The 19,587-nt window shown below is 42.0% G+C and overlaps 1 protein-coding gene across 7 annotated transcripts in view; it reads left to right on the top strand.

Moving 5' to 3' along the window:
• The window catches only part of adam15 (ADAM metallopeptidase domain 15), a 52,909-nt gene extending 39,805 nt beyond the window's left edge, over positions 1–13,104 (top strand). Inside the window, exons 20-26 of one of the 7 annotated variants that reach the window (XM_069187639.1) lie at positions 1,558–1,626; positions 2,868–2,976; positions 5,800–5,865; positions 7,519–7,587; positions 8,377–8,445; positions 10,651–10,799; positions 10,879–13,104. In XM_069187639.1, coding sequence (XP_069043740.1) covers positions 1,558–1,626; positions 2,868–2,976; positions 5,800–5,865; positions 7,519–7,587; positions 8,377–8,445; positions 10,651–10,799; positions 10,879–10,945 — 598 coding nt within the window. In that variant the 3' untranslated portion in view covers positions 10,946–13,104. Of the gene's footprint in view, positions 1–1,557; positions 1,627–2,867; positions 2,977–5,799; positions 5,938–7,518; positions 7,588–8,376; positions 8,446–10,650; positions 10,800–10,878 lie in introns of all 7 variants that reach the window. The other 6 variants (XM_069187654.1, XM_069187635.1, XM_069187655.1 and 3 more) reach the window with 6 other exon arrangements.
• Positions 13,105–19,587: the final 6,483 nt, after the last annotated feature.

The following is a 19,587-nucleotide window of genomic DNA, read 5'->3' as shown; positions in this document are numbered from 1 at the left end:
CTCTGTGGGTGTGAGTAAAGTAAGGTTGTTCAAAATTAAACATTAACTCAAACCAAACACCTGTTTTTATTTGTTTTATAAGTGAAATGAACGAAATTGGTGTTTAACTCACACCTTTCAAATAAATACTGTACCTTGTTTTGATTTCTCATCGGCAAAATGGTTTCTCCCGCAACCAGTAGGACCCAAACCTTGGCATGGCAACAGGGGCTGGCTTAGTAGTGCCTGTTTCAGGGTTGCGCATGTGTGGATCTATTTATAAGAACATACCATTAAAAGGGGGTAGTATTTTTCTAAAAATATTTATGTACATAAAAAGAGTAATAACATTTTATTTTTGTTAATAATATGTTTATTGTTTAATTGTGTACTCATTGGAGAAAGGTGTGTATCAGAATTCTAATTATTATTTTTTAGAATTCTTTTTTGCTTTATAGTGGAATATTCTAGGGGGAGGGGTTTAACCTAGAAAAGGAGCTCCTCAAGATAGGAGAAGAGAGATAGGAGGAAGTTGGTCGTAGTGCAGAATAGGAGCTGCCTACAACAATCTATCTTTTTAAATCAATTAATGTACAGTATATATTATTATACTATAGTTTTGTGGGGTTGTTTCCCCTTGGTTAGTTTGTATTTTTCACTTTATTTTTTTGGGTATGGGCTTTGGGAACACAGTTTCTCATAATAAACACCTCTGCACTTCTTTGGAATTGTGGCTGTGCCATCATTATTACTGCATTCCATCTATACCTCTAACCTTTTGAAGGATGAGACTGAGACAGCTTCTAAGCAGTGACTGCAAAATATTTACAGTAGGCTTGCAAGGAGTGGAAGCTTACATGTGCTTTTCAAAGTTATTCCATCCCCACCTATGCTTTTTTGTGAAAATAAAAACATTCATACCCATACAACACTTAATATTATTTAGAACCAGAATGCTCAGACTGAAGACCTCTATGGGTAAGATAATGTCAGCAAAAAGGGATGAAATATGTTATTTGCATACGTGTTCACTCCCATGAAGTATTTTTGGGTAAGCCTTTACCAACATTTCACACTCGCTTGGTGCAAGTTTTGTCTATTTTTCTTGGAAGAGTTATTCAAGCTCACTGAAGTTGCTTAGGGGTGCCTCATAAATGGCTGTTTCTAACAGATTCTCAATAACATTGAAGTCTGGACTTTTACTTTCAAGTACCTTTGAAAGTACCTTTGGTCTTGTGCTTTGGATCACCTGCTGAAATGTTTGTCCCCATTTCAAGTCTGAAGCAGATTCATGGGCACAGACTGGTCCTTGCTGTAGTCCCTCCACAGACAGGATTGTTAGTTTTCACATTTATCTACTACTTGAGAGCCAAGGTGCATAAGTTTCCAATGTGTTGAAGAAACTGGTACAGTATGTTAGTAATTAGGTTTGTCTGCAAGACAGTTAAGTGTAGATAATGCTGCCTTTTGAAGCACCTGACCTAACTCCACTGTGTAGTTTTGCTAGGATTACTGTGTGACTCAATGAAACATCAGAGTACAGGTGATTCATAACTTTTCCTCCTCCTAATGATACAGTGTGGTCAGGGAGACCCGTGTGCGGTTCTTGGATGTGACAACGGAGGAGGATGGTGACCAGGAGCAGCGGTAAAGGAGGGCGGTCAACTCCTGTCTGTCTGTGCTGGTGGTGGGGTCAGGGTCAGAGGTCAGGGGTCAGGGATGACTGGGTTCAACACAGGATTCTCTAGGTGGTTCTGCACAAGTGCCTGACTGCTATAGTGTTGGGTGGGCTTGAGTCTCAGACAGGGCTCGTCCAACTTTCCACACAGTAGCATGTGTTCTTGTGACATGTGGTCTTTAAAAATCTGTTGGTCAGTGTGTACTGTGGAAAACAGTGGTGGGTTCTAATAGTTCTTAAGCAAGTGTGTATCCAGTCCACCACTGGAATGGGAGTCACCCTCATGAGCTGGGTGGATAGACTATTGGCTGTTCCGGATTGGACAGTGAAATCTCAGCAGGTGGTTGACTCCACTCTGCCATCACTGTGACAGATCGGAGGCTGCAGGACCTTGAAACTCTCTAGTTTGGCGAGAAAACCCCTGTGTTAACCAGCTCCTAGGCCACTGCTGTGGAGATAATTGGATAAAAGTATTTAGGAAATGGTGGCTGGTTTGCGGGGCTTATCTGCTGTAAGTCTATCTCAAAATGAGATGATCCAGCTGGTTTAAAGATGGACCATTCTCTGCTGGTTTCTGCATTCTTCTTTTTTCCATTTGTGTGGCTTGGATGATGAATTAATGATGAATGTATAATTAAGTTGTCTTCCCAGCAGGAGTCTAGATCTGCACGGCACACATTTGTACTAACCTGTTTTGCTATGCATTGCGCTGTTTTCAACAACAGCAAAAACTGAATTCTCTGGGCTATGACGTGGCAGGGCAGCACATGCCCTAAAGGAAAGCTGTGAGGGGCTGCGTCTTCCTTCCTACAGTTCAGGAGAGACAGACAATCCCTCCAGTTGTTCGTGGTTTGCTGAAAACCTAGGTGATGCATTAAATGCCTGCTTTGGCTGAGAGTTCTGGGCTGAAGCACAGCAGACTGGCATGAGGATGAGGTAGTCAGGGAAGCATAGCAGAGAAGAGGTAGTGGGGAGGGAGGCAGAGCAATAAATTCAGCAAAGGAAGGTCTTACTATCCAAATTAGCGTCTTGTCATGCACTGAGATCCCAGGTAATAGCTGGGGTTTGTCATCTCTCTTAAATTATTTCAGTCCTGTATTTCCATGTGGGGGCGGGATTCTGTGATTTTGCCCCAGATCAGCCTGGCTCTGCAGCTCATGGCACGGGAGAGAGTGTGTAATTGTGTCTGTGTGCATTACTGTGCCACCAGGACCCCAGCTGCCGAGTGCAGCAGCACCCAGAGTGGAGAACAGGCCCAGCCCCTGCGGTACCAGTGGATGCAGAACACAGACATCCCCCTCACCCCTCCGGCCAACAAGGTAACTACAACCATACAGGGACGGTGTGCCCACTGTTGCGACTCCTCTACCTTCAGAACGATGTAAGATCATTTTAAATGCCATTTGACCACTCTTGCTCATTTGGCAGTTGAACCATTAAATGATGCTGAAATTTAACTTAGCAGTATCTTAAAAGTCCCCAGATTGGGTCACAGGCCCGTTCCAGACACCCGCAACCAAAGAATTGTAAAGAATCATGTCCTATTCTCCATTTAAAATGAATTCCATTTAATTTTGTGACCCTTCGTGCTTGTTTCACTATTAAATAACATAGTATTGAACCTAGACTCTTTATTGTTTTGACACACTGTCAGTGACAGCGAATAGCGTGTCTGTACCTCTTTTTGTGTATTTTGTGTCATATCTCCTCTCAGTGTCAGGAGTGTTTGTTCCAGCCTCAGAGATTAAGCTCCATTATCTTAATGGAGAGCACTCGTGTTGCTCTTCTTTGAGAAGTTCTTAGAACCCTTTCTAAGGCTATAATATATTTTTGATGTTGTGGTGACCAGTCCTGAACACAATATTCTATACAGGGTTTTACTAGCGCTTCGATAAGCTTAAGCATATCTGCTTTCGTTTACATTCACACTGCTTTTTGCTTTCTACCCACGCATTTAATTTGCTTTTTATTTATTTGTGATTGTGACGTTGTCTTGATTAAGACAAAAACAAATCACCTCAACGTCAAGATTCAAACTCCAGTATGCTGATGTTGTTGCAGTATACATTTGGAGACAAAAGAATCTCTGAACAGCTGTCAACATATGGAGCGAGATGGGATTTCTCATATGCTAACAAGCAAAGACTGTCTTTTAGCAATCTACAGATGCACACACCCAGTGCCATCAGTTTGGATTCATGTTGAACTCTTCCAGTAACTTGAAAGTTAACTTTTAAAAAAGGCTGATATTGATGAATAACTCCAGCATCATCTTAACCCTCCCAACTGCAGACTTTGGTCACTTGGGGAAACAGGTGTTTGAAGATCATGACATAAAAAGCACAGCCAAATGGACAGTCTTCCATGCAGATATCATTCCTATCTAACTAAGTGGTGCTGAGATAACAAACATGTGACTCTTAAAAGAACTGGAATATCACTCCCAAAGCTGTTTGAATTAGATGTAGTCTATAAAGTGGAAGGACAGAGCCACAAACATAAGCACCCTCAAGCACACGAGCACCGAAGCTATGATCATCTTCCCATGGGCTGTCCATGTTGTTGGGATATCAGACTCCAGGCTTCCAAGAGGTTCTCTTCTCCCAGCATAGCCAGGGCACTTGCCTCCTGAGGAAGCCAGATGTGTTTCAAAGGTCAAATCAAATTGTAATAGCACTCACCAGTCTTACAGTATGTATTTCTGTAGGCAGCTGTGGAGCTGGGAATTTACAGACTCCCAGGTACAAAGCCAGGATGTGGATTCTAGCCGATGTTGGTGTTGATAAATTTGAAACTGCGTGAAGCAGTTGCATACTGTGAATATAGTGACAAGTTTGGCCAAACACTCTGTTTTACAAACCCTGCCTTTTCATAATGAGATTTCCATTACCGGGGCTTGCAGCTCAGCCAGTAAACACCTCAGTATTACAGTACTCCTATAGTTCACTCAGTTCACTCAGTACTGGCTTTCAATTAGAACTGCTATACTGTACTTCTCCCTTTGCTGCTTATTCCACTGTGATCTTAAATTTTTAGAGCTGCATCACTCCTCCAGTTGATGCTGACTGTGCTGTACTGTCATTGAGAGTTGAGTCACTCCTCCAGTCGATGCTGACTGTGCTGTACTGTCAGTGAGAGTTGAGTCACTCCTCCAGTCGAATGCTGACTGTGCTGTACTGTCAGTGAGAGTTGAGTCACTCCTCCAGTCGAATGCTGACTGTGCTGTACTGTCAGTGAGAGCTGCATCACTCCTCCAGTCGATGCAGACTGTGCTGTACTGTCAGTGAGAGTTGAGTCACTCCTCCAGTCGATGCAGACTGTGCTGTACTGTCAGTGAGAGCTGCGTCACTCCTCCAGTTGATGCTGACTGTGCTGTACTGTCAGTGAGAGCTGCGTCACTCCTCCAGTCGATGCAGACTGTGCTGTACTGTCAGTGAGAGTTGAGTCACTCCTCCAGTTGATGCTGACTGTGCTGTACTGTCAGTGAGAGCTGCGTCACTCCTCCAGTCGATGCTGACTGTGCTGTACTGTCAGTGAGAGCTGCGTCACTCCTCCAGTCGATGCAGACTGTGCCGTTGGTCTGATCAGAACTCCTGATGAGCTGCTGACAGTTTTTTGTGAACATTTTTTTAAACAATAGTTCCTTAATAATATTCATCAAAGGCAGAGGGAGGTAGTGCTGGTTAAGTAAGGGTTATTAATAAATGCACTCAAATATCTTGGCTTCTGCATGTAAACACTGTGCCTACTGTGGTTTATCTTTGCATGGAAATCACTCTTAACAATTTCGTTTGCTTGAACTGAAGTCAACATTCCCACGTGCTGGCTGCCTGCCTCAGAAACTCTAAGTTTGAAAACCCATTTGGACCCATCTGAACACCTGTGGGGCTTGTGTGCACAGATGGCAGCACCTGTGGGGTTTTCTGCATAAACTACTTTAACAGTCTTTTATATACAGCATGCTGTTTCTATGAATACTGGGAATGGCAAGTGACTTCCAAGGAACAAAAAATCTCCTCTTTTCTTGACATGACTCTTCTCTAACCTGAATGCTGACCTGCTCATGAACTCATGCATGACTCACACGCCCATCTCTTTCCCTTGCTTTCTCTCTTTCTCTCTCTTCCTGTCTCTCCTAACAGGTTCTCAGCAGGCCCGCACCCCCCAATAAGCCCCTCCCACCTGACCCGATGCCGAGACCTGCTCAGGTAATCTCGCCCCAGACCACCAGGGGGCGATATTGCTATTCTACTAGCCTAGGAAAGGAGAGTTCAGGAGAGGTCAGCACAATCATGGGATTTCCAATGTTCCTGCTGTGAGAATTTGCACTTCTATAGTGCTGTGGCCTGTTTTTTCTTTCATGTTTCATTTGTAAAAGTTGTAGTACCTGGATGATTCCAGCAATAATGTTATTTGCATATTTCCCTCTGTTTCTATATTGTTTGCTACTAGCTACTAGCTACTAGCACCTAGCAGAAGTGAATGTGTGTGCTGTTGTGAGGGGTGCCTATGATAATGGATACAGGTTACAGACCTACAGTACGAGTCTCTGTTGACATGGGTGCTGACAAGGCCTCAGGCTTTTCTGTGTGCAGCAACACTGTGTTCATGAGTGCCGGCCTTGGTTGCTGTTTCAGTCTGAAATCACTGCTTTGCCTTGTGTCTGTCTGTCTGTGTGTGATTTTGCAGTCCTTCATTGCTGTTTATCTCCTGAATGTCATGGCACTGTGTGGTGCAGGTGTGTAAATATTAATTACCCTGACAGGCTGTCCCTTCAATTTCATGTGCGACAGAAAAATCCCCTCAGAGTGGAAAACTTTGATTTTCAATTAAAAGTGACCTTTTGTTCAGCTGCTTCTCCCAAGTGCTCGAACCAGGAAAGGCTCTCGCTCCCAGTGATGGGAACGTCAGATGTTTGTGCCTGGGTCCTGTCACGGGGCTGATGGGTAATTCCGCTGGCGGCAGAGTGTGCAAAAGTGCCACCTCCAGGGTCCTAGCTGGCCTGCCAGGAATCTCATTGTTCTACAAAACAGTGACTCCTGTGGTCACAGGTATCACTCCTGGAGTCAGTAACAGCGGAAAACTATAAATCATGTGTGTGTTCACAAGGATGTGAACTGCACTCCAACAAGCTGTAACATACAGTATCTACAGTCCCACGGTATCTTATATGTCTACAGTGTGTGGTGATCCTTGCCTTATTTTAAAGACTACTGTAATTCTGTCAGCAAGGGATCTGTAACATTTGTTTTGAGTTAATATTGTCTGTTCCTAATTCACACTGTCTGACTCTCCCAGGTCAGATCAGCCTGTAGGCATGATACCAGTGGCACTCATTCACTGCACACAGTAGTCACATACCATAATTTGACAATAGTACCAGTTTAGCAAAAATCTGTCCCACCTTATTAACACGAAGTGTTCATTACTAAGTAACATTACTAATTTTCAGTTTGAGGACTGCTTTAAGATTCTGTCTTGTCTCAGCGCTTTCTGTGGATTTTTAGTCCAGATGGTCACTTAATGTGCATATCCTGGCTAGCTAATTGGTATTAGAGAATGGTAAGCAGTTAAGCTCTGTGCTCATCTGTGGCTCTGTGAGAGAAGGGTAAGACAGGTTCCGCTTCATGCTCGTGTATGGCTGTGTGCACACTGTGCACAAGGAAGCACTCCAGAGGAGATACTGAGTGTAAAGAAGGGTAAAGATACAGCTGCTCTTACTGTGGGCGTCTTGGAGGAGGAGAGAGGCGCCTGGTCTGATTGGCTGTTCTTCTTTCGCCAGTCACTCTGATTAGCTGTTCTTCTGTCGCTGGTCACTCTGATTGGCTGTTCTCTCTCTTGTCTCTGGTCTGGTCTTCCAGTCAGCAGGGCACCGTCCACCCCCTCCGAACAAGCCGCTGCCCCCTGACCCTGTCCCCACCGATGGACAGGTATCGCAGGGATCCGGGGGGGGGGCTGTATGTAAACGAAAACAGTTTTTTTTTTACCCAGGGAAAGCGTTTTGGAGTAGAACAGACTACCGTAACTATCGGAATCGCCTGTTTTTCTTTTAAAGCGCTCTTCAGTAATTATAAATTTCTTTCGCACAAGGCAGCCACATCTGTTGCCCCCTGTGTGGGGTTTTCTCAACAGGTCCCTGACCTGCACTCAGGCACAAGTGATTACTCCTGATCAGGTGTCCACGGCGTAAAGATCACCGCACTGAGGCTGCCTGGACGATCAGTCTGTGATCAGTGTGTTACAGGACTGTAACATGAGAGGCACACCATTCTCCTGTTTCTTGTTTCAGCTCCTCTGTAAACAAGCAAGCTTGCTTGTGCAAACCTGGATTCTTCTAGGAGTTTCAGCATACAGCCCTTTCTGTGTTTCCAATGGCTCTTTTTAGGCTTTACAGGGGTAGGACAGGCCCATCTGCCTGTACGTGGCTCCATTTCTGACTGCTAGTAGAGCTGGGGAGTGCTGAGTCTAAAGGATCAGGAGGCTGTAAATATTTTCATCTCTAAATTATACTAATGGGAGCAACAGGACTCTGTGGAGGAGTGGGAAATGAGACTTCTCACCTGATTGGCTCTTTCTCCGTGGTTCACTCTGGTGTTTCACGGTTGTGCCTCTCTCTCCTGTGGCTCTGATTGGCTGCCCCTCTCTGTTCTCTGTGACTGGCTGTTCCACCCTCTCCGCTCTCTGATTGTTCTCTCTCTGTCCCTGGTCTGGTGTTCTAGCCAGCGGCACAGCGTCCGGCGCCTCCAAACAAGCCGCTGCCCCCTGACCCAGTCCTCAAAGATGGCCAGGTACCTCTTGAGCCTGGGGTGGGGTTGTGGGGAGAAGGAAGAGAGGAGGGCTGTGTGAGCTCTAATACGTCTTTAGATTGGTCAAGCCATGCCTTGACAATGTTAGAATTTGTAATGCCCTTTATTCTTATTTATACTATAGGAGCATGGAAAATACTAAAATGAAGCAAGTGTCTTTTAGTGTTCAGCCCTGTCTAACTGTCCACAACACACCTGAAACTTGCTCAATACTCAGAAGTGATGTAACCCCCTCTGGAAGCTAGACAGTCTAAACCACTGTCTATGAAGTGGTGCTGCTCTTGCTCCGAGCCCATGAGTGACCAGGATCGAATCCCGGCATGGAGAAACAGAATCTCACGTGTTACACAGTGTCCTGTTCCCTACCCATGAACTCCTGGTCTGTCAGGTCTCCTGCTGCTGGGAAAATACTGAGCTGCTCTGATGGGCTCATACCGTTGCAGAATCAGGGTGTTCAGAAACTACTGGAGTCAGAGTCAATACACATCCGTCAGATTTGACTGTATACAGTGAAGCTTAGGAAGTAGCTAATCGAAATCATCATATTTAGGTACATTCCCTCTGGAGATTGACAGGATTTGGAGTTAATAGTAATTTTAAGAAAATAAGAATTTTGTGCTTGTTGTTGGCATTTCTGCAAAGAAAAAGTGGTGAATGGAGTAACAGACATCAATGCACAATTGTGTCAGCATTTCTGTATCTGGTATGTATTTTGTCCTGCTATTCATTGCCTGCCACAGAGATGGTAAAGTAAAATAACCATTCCCCCTCCACAAGAACCCACATAGTATTATTCTTACATTAATGTCTACATGAAGACCCCTGAAATCCGGTCAAACAGGAGGAATGGCGCCACACAACAGGCTTTAACAGAAGGAGCAACAAGCCTCCACCATCTGCCCCCTCCCACACACATGGATCCCAGTAGTCAAAAGCTCCTAATAAATAATATTAAAACTTTCCAAGATGTAAAGGTGAGACCCATTGTGTTATAACCATATCTGACATCTATTGGAAACAGGGAATTACTCACAGGTGAGTCTGGGACTGAACATGAGAAAAATCACAGCTTTTAGGAGTCATTTTTACACCCTAAAGTGAAAGGCAATGAGCAGTGGTAAACGCTATGTGAACAGAGCAATCCAGATTTAAAGTAATGGACAGATGGTGACTCAGTTAAAACAAATCTGTAGAAATAGTCACACCATTGGCGTGGTGCAACTGAGAGCAACATGAGTATTATCTCTGCATTGTGGACCACAGGAAAAAAAAGAGCTCAGAGGGTAAAAAAATTCTGGAGGTGATTTACATCCACTGGCCAGAGAACCAAATTTTTTTCAGAAGTCTTTGACACTTCATATACTGTATCTACATGAAGGGCCTTCCAAAATTATTCATACAAAAACAGAACATATGCTTGGATAATATCAGATATATAATGAACACCACAGTGAGAAGTGGTGTGTTCAGCTTTTTGTGATGTCTTTTAAAGTCATTCCCCAACTTTTTGAGGTCAATGACCACGTGCTTGCAGTCTTTGGAGAGCTCTCTGAGCTTAACTGTGATAATTCACACTACTATTACAGAATGGCTTCCTGAGCCACCTGCTTTTATACCAAAAGGAAACAGGAAGGCTTCATCCCTGAAATAGGCCTCTGTATAGTTCTGGAAGCTTCCATTGCACTTACAAAAAACAGAGTGTTATTATGGATTTTGCAGTCTGAAGCAATCTGAGGTTTAGGTTATTGTATTTCGTAGAGGGAATGGGATGAGTTCAGAGACTCTACAAGAAAAATCCACTGAAAGTACAGTGACAAGCCTTAGTGCCTGGCTACAATACAGGACACCTGGTCATGTGACCTTCTCCCCCTTTCAGAAACATGCTCATTCAATAAGAAAGTGATAGTTCAGATGCTCTGGCAAGCTGATTCATTTTAAGTTACAGGCTGACAGTAGCAGCAATATCAAAGTGTATGCGTTCATTGTGACACGGTTCCTTTGCAGTTAGTGACCATCATTTGACTAAAGGAGGTGGCTAGGGTCTTGTGGTGATCTGGAAAGGCTGTTGTCCTGCAGTACAGCAAAGGACCAGAGAATGATAGTTAAGATTTGGAAGAAGATTGTTAATTGTATTTCCCCTGCTTTCCTTGTCTCTGCTTTCTGAGCAATTGTTCTTTCACTTTCCAGACTTGTGCACCTGCCAAGCCGCCTCCTCCCCAGAAACCATTGCCTGCTGACCCCCCCTCGCGCCCTGTGTCTGGAGTCCCCCTGCAACACGGGCCGAGTGTCTCATCAGTTCCTAGCTACGGGCTGCATGTAGCAGTTGTGCCTGCAAGGTGAGTCTGGTTTTCACACTCTTGTAAGGGAGTTGTGAGGAATTCCCTCCCTCATTCTCAGTCTCGCTCTTTCCCACAGACGTGCACCTCCTCCTCCAGTGCGGAACTCACACCCCAGCACAGTGCAGCCCCCTCCTGCAGTGTAGCCTGTGAAGTCCAGAAACTCAATGGGCATCTCTGAAGTGGACAGAACTGCCCTGAGAGCAAGAGAGCAAAAGCGATGTGAACAGACATTGCCTGGCTGCTTCTTCATGGAGACTCCATTGCCCTAGAAAGCCACACTGCATGGGTGTTGTTTTAGGACTTTTCCACTGGACAGAACTGGATGCTGTTCCAAATCAAACGTATTGGATTGATCATGTGCTCCCTGCAATGTTTAGAAGCATAGGGGACAACAGGAACAGGGAAAACAGGAAGACTATTGATGTCCTTCTCAGAGCTGTGTCTGTAGGAGGTTATTCTCTTTCCTTTGAGCTAATTGAGCTTTTGCACTGATGATTATAGTCAAACAGTCTCTCTATTTATGTTTTTTGGAATCACTATTTTTTTCTTCTTAACCCCAAAGTCAATATTTAAATAGCTATTTGTTGATCTACTGGGCTTATTGCTGCAAATTTTGAAGACACTGCACATATCTTTTGAGCCCTTCAGCTCTATACCCTCTTTGAGCCTCACAGCACCTACAGAGACGCCAGTGTCAAATGGATAAACACTCCAAGCTTATAGACACCTGGTCACATCCACGGGGGTTCCAGGATGAGCAGATCCTAGCTAACTCAAGCCCATTCAATACTGGTGGTCACTGAGTCACAGCATGGGGAATCCTGGTTACAATCCGTTAATGACAATTCAGAGTTGAACCTGTGACTCCTGGAATATACAGTACTCAACTGCTTGAATTATTACGTTAACAGTTAAATTGCTAAGAAGTCCCCCTTGATGATATCTGAAACAGTGTTAATATTGGAAGAAAATGCCAAGAAAACCTGCCTATCGAACCAGCATAAATGAACAAGCAATTGCAGGAATAATGCTGAAGAGTGTGATGGATTGGATATTTTCAAGGGAGCTGGTATTTCAGGATAGGATCAGTACAGTGGTTAGTTTCAGGTTTTTGGGATTTTATTTGCTTGGGTGCAGGGAAGTAAAATCCCTGATAGTACGAAAGGAAATTCTTGTATCCATGCTAATACCACTGTAGTGTTTGGTCCATCTGTCTTCCTGTGTGTCACTTGGTCCAGTGATCCTGTACAGTATTTTCACCCAGGGGACTGTGACTCAGCTGGTGACCTAGCAGGTGGGTCTGTCTACAGTGCCCAGGCCGACCGGCAGCTTTAAAGATTGTTAACTCTCTGTCTGCGACTGCTTGCGCAATGCACTTAACTGCAGAAAGGTGCAGAGACCAGTGGACGCCTCCTGAACACAAATCAGACTTCTCCACAGAGCTGCAGGAAACCAGTACTGGTCTGAGCAGATTGGAAAGAAACTAATGCTGTTGGGGGACACGTTGTTTCCAGCAGAATAAGCTGTACTGAACATACCTTCATCCCAGCCTGTGGTGAATTAACTCTTTTAAAACTTTTAAAAGACTTCCAGTATACTGGTGTTGGCAGCTCTGGGACTTGACTGCTGGGAAATCTTGATATTGAAGACATCATCACAGGATGAGCTGGAAAACCAGCAGCTGTTTTTTTTTTCCTCTGGCATACAGTATGTCCACTCACACAAAGTGAAACCGTTCTTTTAAGTATTTTTTTGCAGGGTAACTTGTTTGAGGTCAGAATCAGTGACATTCAGGAGATAGAGCTGCAAGCAAGTTTGAAGACACTTAACAGGAGACACATTTTTACAATTACAGATCATCAAAACGCTTGATCTTATGGATGTGGAAGACTACAGAAGAGCAAAGTCTCTCAATTCATGTGAGATAGCGGATACATACTGTAGGTGAAGGTATTTAAAGTTTCTAGGAAACATGGTCTCTCAAGTACAGTATCTCAGCGTTTTGGTGCTGATGTCTTCCTTACTGCTTAACCTAAGGTCTTGAAAAGCCATTTGTACAGTGACCCCCCTCTGGGATGAAGGGTTTAAATGACTGGAGCCCTGCTGCAGAGCAATCAGAGAATCATAAGCCATTTCTCTCCACGAGGTGAACCGGGAAAGGAGAGGGGTTTGCAATATAAATAAGAACTAAATGTACTTACAGGGTAACGCATAGTCTTCTGAGCTAACATGCCAAGACAGAAATAATTCTGTTAAGCTTTTCTGGTGGTAAGCTGGAATTTTAATAAAACTGGACAAGTAATTTCAGAATCTGGGTTTCCTTTCTCTCTCACTAACGGTAACTAAATAAGTGCAAGAGCATACAAAACAAACCTACCTCAGATCTGGTTCAGTCAAAACTGGGGAGAAACTGTCTGCAGACTGGGAAAGCTGCACTGTCCACCCAGCCCACATCACAACACAAATAGTCATGTTACAGTAAATAGTCATGGTGGTCTGGTTACCACCACCCAACTTCCTCTTGGGTTTCATAACAAACACATCCGTCCAACATGCTAATTGCTCAATGTTACAAGCTTAACAAACAAAATTCAAGACGTGAAGACTACTGCAATATCAAGTGTGTGAATATATTATGAGGGGAGGATGAGAAGAAAGTTATTCAGTCCACATTTTTCTAGAAAGACAGGAAGAAAGGAATGGATGGCGTTGTGGAATAACCTACAGTACAAGCTCAAGAACTGAAGCACAAAGCAGTTCAAGCAGACTACTTAATGCAAACATGGGCCGAAGCTTAATGTACTGTAAGTTCAGGAAGGTCCAGAATGTACTGTAGTCTAAGTGACACGAAATGGAAGGTTTCAGCTTTATCTTACAAAAGTTATCACACAAAACATGGGGTGAGAGGCATGGTGGCGCAGTGGTCAGCATTGCTGCCTCGCAGAGCTGGGGCCCTGAGCTTAATTACTGGGGTGCCGTCTGTGTGGAGTTTGAATACTCTCCTAGTGTTCATATGGACTTCCTCCAGGTGCTCTGGTTTCCTTCCATAGTCCAACGACATGCTTGCAGGTTAATTGGCTTCTGGGAAAATTGGCGCTGTTGTGATGTGTTTGTGTCTGTGTCTGCCCCATTCAGGGTGTACCCTGCCTTGCGCTCGTTACTTGCTGGGATAGGCTCCAGCTCCCTCACGACTCTGTATTGGATGGGTTAGAAGATAGACGGTAGGGAAAATTGGGGTATTACGATTGGTGAATAAAAAAGCTAAAATGAATATGGATGCAAAAGTTAAAGGTGGATTCTTATTCCAATATGAAAAGGCACTAGCTGGAAGAGATGCTGTTATTGACCTACTGTACTTTTTCAAATAACCAGGATATAAGGATATACAGTAAGGGCACAGATGTGATAGAGGTACCAGGAAATTGTGACCACAAAATAGTTTATTTGATATGTGGAATGAGTTGTAAACTTGGAATATCTGGATTTAGTGTCAATAAAAGAAAATGTTTAAACTTCATAAACAAAGGCTCAACAGACATTCACCCCTAAGACAAATACATCAAAGTTTACAAACTATAAATGATTTAACCATTTACAGAACATTGAAAAATCTACAAACTCTGAATCTGGGCTTCTGGCCTAGTGGGATTATAAGTCACGTCAAAAGAAATTAAACTGAAGAATTAATTGGGTACTGTTAAAAAATGGGATCTTTTCAAGGTACTCTGCAAACATTTCCTTTGTGTGAATGACAGAAAGAACCACGTTTATCATCATGCATTTTTTTCATTTAAGTCACTGTAACTAAATCATTATTCTAACAATCATCTGACAACCTAAAAAATAAGCTTTCATTTAAAGTAAATTGCATTTAACATAAGCACAGGCCTGCTGGGACATCGAAGTCCTGCTGTCTGTAAATATTTTCGTACAATGAAAATGTTACTCATATTGTTTTTATCAAAGGATGCATTCCTATAATATATGAGATTATATCCTACAATAGAAATCTTACTTTTTTACACTAAAACACTCAGGCTATAAAATGTTCATGGAGAAATTAACAAAATAATTCACAAAGAAGGCACTGTACAGAATCCTTTATTTACAATCAGGCAGCCCATCCACTAATCAAGCCCTAAATGGACTTAACACCTGTACAGAGGCCTGATTCACAGCTTATTTAGCTCTCTGACCCTGAGCTCCTGACTGCCAGAGGTGATCAGCTCCAGCAACGTGAACACCTGTGATTTCTTTTCTTTTTCAAGATATTCCAGATCGTTGATCTTGCTATGCCCAGTTTCTGTGCTATGCTCTGCTTGAAGTCTTCTTTCCTTTCAGCGCTTGCTTGCTTTGCAAAGCACTGCTTGCTTTTCTTTCAAAGACAGCTCCCTAGTTTTCATATGGGTTTACTCCCATTGATTTCAAGGAAGACACCAGAGGGAAGAGCAAAGGCTAGATCTTACACTACCCATTCACGGCTCTCTTATGCGTGCACAACCAATACAACAGGATACACCTAACCAGTAAGAAACACCTGGCAGCCAGTTGTTACAATACTTATGCTCAACTAAAATGGGAGGATCGAACACAAAAAGTAGTGTTATTCTAAAACATTAAAGCATATATACACATCAAGACCCCAAAATAAAAGGTGGCATTTTGTGTTTTTGCCTCATATTCCTGCATGGGAGCAAGAGGTGAGAGCTAAGAGCCTGGAAGAGTTCTGACATAAAAGTGAACGGCAAGCTACAGAAGGGGATAATCTGGTAGGATCCGGCATATAACATGCTGCTTGTGGTCCTTACAGTTTTCTGATTACAGTTTTCTCGCTGATCTCTTCTTGCTGATTGTCCAAATGAAAATGAAAAGGGTGAGTAGAGTAGTTTATTGCCATATGTACTCGTACATTGGAATTCTTAATCGTGCTGATCTCTCGGGAAATACACAGTACAACAGACAGCACCACACAATGTAGACAGTACATTACAAACTTTATAAATCATAACAATAAGATCAATAAATATGTTGTGGGACAATATATAGTAGGAAAAAAAACATGGTAGACCATGCAAAAAGTGTGGAGTGCGGAGGTGTATTGAGTCTGAGTCACAGTGCAGTTGGCTGCTGAGGACGCGCACTGCAGTGGGATAGAAGCTGTTCTTGAGTCTAGCGGTCCTTGCTTTAACAGTGCGGCACCGCTTGCCAGAGCGCAGGGGGGAGGACAGTTTGTGGCAGGGATGGTTGGGATCCTTAATGATGGATTGGGCTTTATTGCGACTGTCGATGGTGTGAATCTCACCATGTGATGGTTCATCATATCCTATAATCCTCTGTGCTGTTGCCACAACCCTTTGTAGTGCATCTCTGTCATGCATGGTAGCTTTGGTGTACAGTAACACACAGTGATGCCACCAGTGAGGACTATGCCTGTTTCAGTGACATTAAGACAGCAGGAGATGTAATTGCACAAAATCAGTTTTTTTAACATTTTCCCACAATTTTACAGATTGAAAACATAGTTTGCAGAGACTACAAGCTTGTGAGACAAATGGTTTAGGCTGGATGCTTAAATCCCAGTCAATCCTGTACTGTATGTACTTGAGGAGAATAGCACATGTGACCTACTGTAACTAACCTATTTTGGACATACAGTACATCGCCATACACAGTGTCATAGTAAAATACTCCTCCTTAAAACAACATGTACAGTACCTTTCAGGTGTGTCTCAGTATCATTATCTAGAAAACACATCTGCCCTTTATTGACACAATATATTTGTTCTGTTAATACCAAAAGATAAAGTGTCTGGGACAATTCCAGAGAATTTGCTCTGTGTTGAGTTTGGACAACTTTCAGGTGTGTAGCCTTCAAGGGCAAAATAACATCTAACACATTATCTGTAAAACTACTCACCACTGGAGTCCAAAGTCTTAAATTCAAATTTATATAAGCTATTATCTATGCCCAGGAAATTGCTTTTCAAAAAAGAATGAGTGAAAGCTTTTTCTGAAGGTGTAATATACTATTTGTAATATGGTGACCTGAGAACAAAACTTACGAATACACACTAAAGATTGAGAATCATTTGTCTGGATTTAAAGTCCATATTTTTTTTGCACACACCCCTGTATTCTGGTTATCTTTATTAATTCTCCACATAGTCTTGATGAAGATATAGAAGAATCCATATAAACAGTCAGGTCCTTTTCACATGTAGTTTCCTGCACATCTATCTGTAAGTCATTCATGCAATATGTATTGTTTCATGGATGTTCCTTCTACCTGTTTAGATAAATTAAATTTGATCTGTCAAGTGTATCTTTGTGTACTTCCCTTGTTTGTTTCTATGTTTGTCACCGTCACCATTTACTCTCTGTACTCACAGACAGAAAACTGCTGCTGGGCATGCAGCTTTTAATAATGCGCATGAATACCAGGATCAAAACACAACATGAAGTGTAGGATTGTTGTACTATTCAAAACGCTTTTCAAAACTGATATGCATCTTTTTATTGGCATTTAAATTATTAAATTCAGAAGATAAAGGCTGTGAATAAGAATAAACCCTTTGTTCCATCTAGCTTGGTTAGTAGTTAGTAGCTAACTGTTCTGCAGATCTCATTCAGACTTTTCCTTCAGGACTTAATAACAATAATAGGGAATACAAGTGGTGGATATTAATAAATTAGCTATAGGTGGTTTAGATGTGCATTTTCTATTTTAAATGCATAAATCTAAGGTGTTCTAAGTGCATGAGGACAGATTGTGGAAGTGGTAATGGAGATGATAAAAGAGTGCAGCTCAGAAAACACTACAAGGGCACAAGGCCAAGAGGGAGTAACTGTATGCGTTATATAAGAATGAAATTGTATAAAAGAAAACTTCTGAGTTGGGACAGGCAGTTGCTCCATGGAGCAACTCGACTTGTTACATTTGTAAAAAAGGCTATCCTGAACTCACAAGCTCTGGTGTCTGAGAATTATTTTTGAGAATAATCCACGACAGCATTTAAAGTCAAGAAGACAAGAGACAGTGGATCCTGAGACAAAGAACGGAACTCGTTTTACTGAAAGTGAATGAGAAGATTTAAGAGGCCATACAGGTACTAAATGTGTCTTATTAGTGGCTGTTTATTCTTTATTAGATCAGAGGTGCAGCCCATACATTTCACACTATGTCATCATAATTGTTACAGGATTAATATAGTTTCTATTTCATGCAACAGATCCTTTTAATAGAAAATATCATTTTTTCCATTGCGTTCAGCAGAGAACAACATAACATCCAGGTGTTAAGGGGAACTGAGAAGTTGAGACACGCTACAATAAAATAATAAAAGCATTAAAAACAAGAAACTTCATTGAAAAAAGAGCAAATATTTGACAATAAAATAGGGAGTGATAGGACAGGAGAGACTGGGTGTGTTCAGACTCCTATGTTGATATAACAATGAGGCTGGTAGTCTCCTCAGTGTGATTACTGAGATTCTGTCACATGAGGTGAGTGTCTGTTTTATAAATCAGTATTATTTTTTACATAACAATGTAGATTATTTTTATAAAATAAAAAGTAAATACAGTGTATGTGTCAGCATGATATAATTGCTGTATACCAATTTAATGTGTTTTAGTAGTAGCTATTTAGGATGTTTTAAAACTGCATTTTGTATACTTCACCTACACATCACTGAGAATTTATTTTTTTATTTTTGAGCAAATGTGTTGTTTTTAATGTAATGAGTTGTTAACGTGTGCCTCTGGAGGTGAAATTGGAGTACAGAATAGCTAAATTTATACAATAAAACTAAAAATACTCAATATAAACAAAAAATAAACCAAAGACTCAAAAAACAAGAAAGATTGTAATAATAATCTTTGTAATTCCCTTTCTACTATCTTTGTAACATTTACAATTTTAAGTATAACAACTATTTCAGAATCTATTATACTGTAGATTGTGAAAAGAAATTGTCCCAGAATGAACCCAGCAGAACAACACATATTGCGTCAGAGCAATTAAAAGTCATGCCCCTTCTTATGACATGTTGTGTTACATTTGCAATGACATTAGACTTGAGAATCAAACATTTATGAAGATCCTTATCACAACACAATATACAGTATCATCTCTGCACCTCGTTCCTTGTTTGAGGATTTCCAGCATGATATTCCCTTTCATAATTCAAAATTGTTATGTCGCACACAGCGTCTGTTTGGGGTTTACGGCACTGTTGCACTTTGGGTATGGGGGGTTACCGCTTTACGGCACATAGGGGCCTTGGCGGAATTTTGCTGTTCTATGTCAGTTAGGAGTTATGCACAATAAAGAGCAGACGTCTGTGAAAGGGCACTTAAAACGCCCTTGTTTTTGAAGTATTCCTATTTATCTTTAAAATGTACATACTGTAGCTTAGCTGATAACAGGGGTATGGCTAATTGGGTTATGGATTCCTGGCTCAGTACTGTCCACTTTTGAATCAGGTGGTGTTACAGTTGCACTTTTCCGGTCTGTTGGTACAACACCTCTCCATGTGTGGGTTTGACATGATAGCTAGGGCTTTAAGAATAGCTTCACATTTTTTCATGACTGAGAATGACAAAATGGGGAAGCATTAAAAAAAACCAATATTAGACTGTTATTCTTACTCTTATAGATTAAAGGTGCAGAATCTAAATCAAGCAATGTTATGATAAATATATAAACTGGTAAGCATTTGTTTAGAATACTGTGCACTTTTTTTGGTCTCTCAATCAAAAGTGAGAGAGCTGATCTAGAATCAGT

Source organism: Lepisosteus oculatus, chromosome 1 (assembly GCF_040954835.1).
Source record: "Lepisosteus oculatus isolate fLepOcu1 chromosome 1, fLepOcu1.hap2, whole genome shotgun sequence".
In the NCBI taxonomy this organism is placed as follows: Eukaryota; Metazoa; Chordata; class Actinopteri; order Semionotiformes; family Lepisosteidae; genus Lepisosteus; species Lepisosteus oculatus.
The sequence above is the reverse complement of the archived record's forward strand: the minus strand, read 5'-3'. Positions and strand labels throughout refer to the sequence as shown.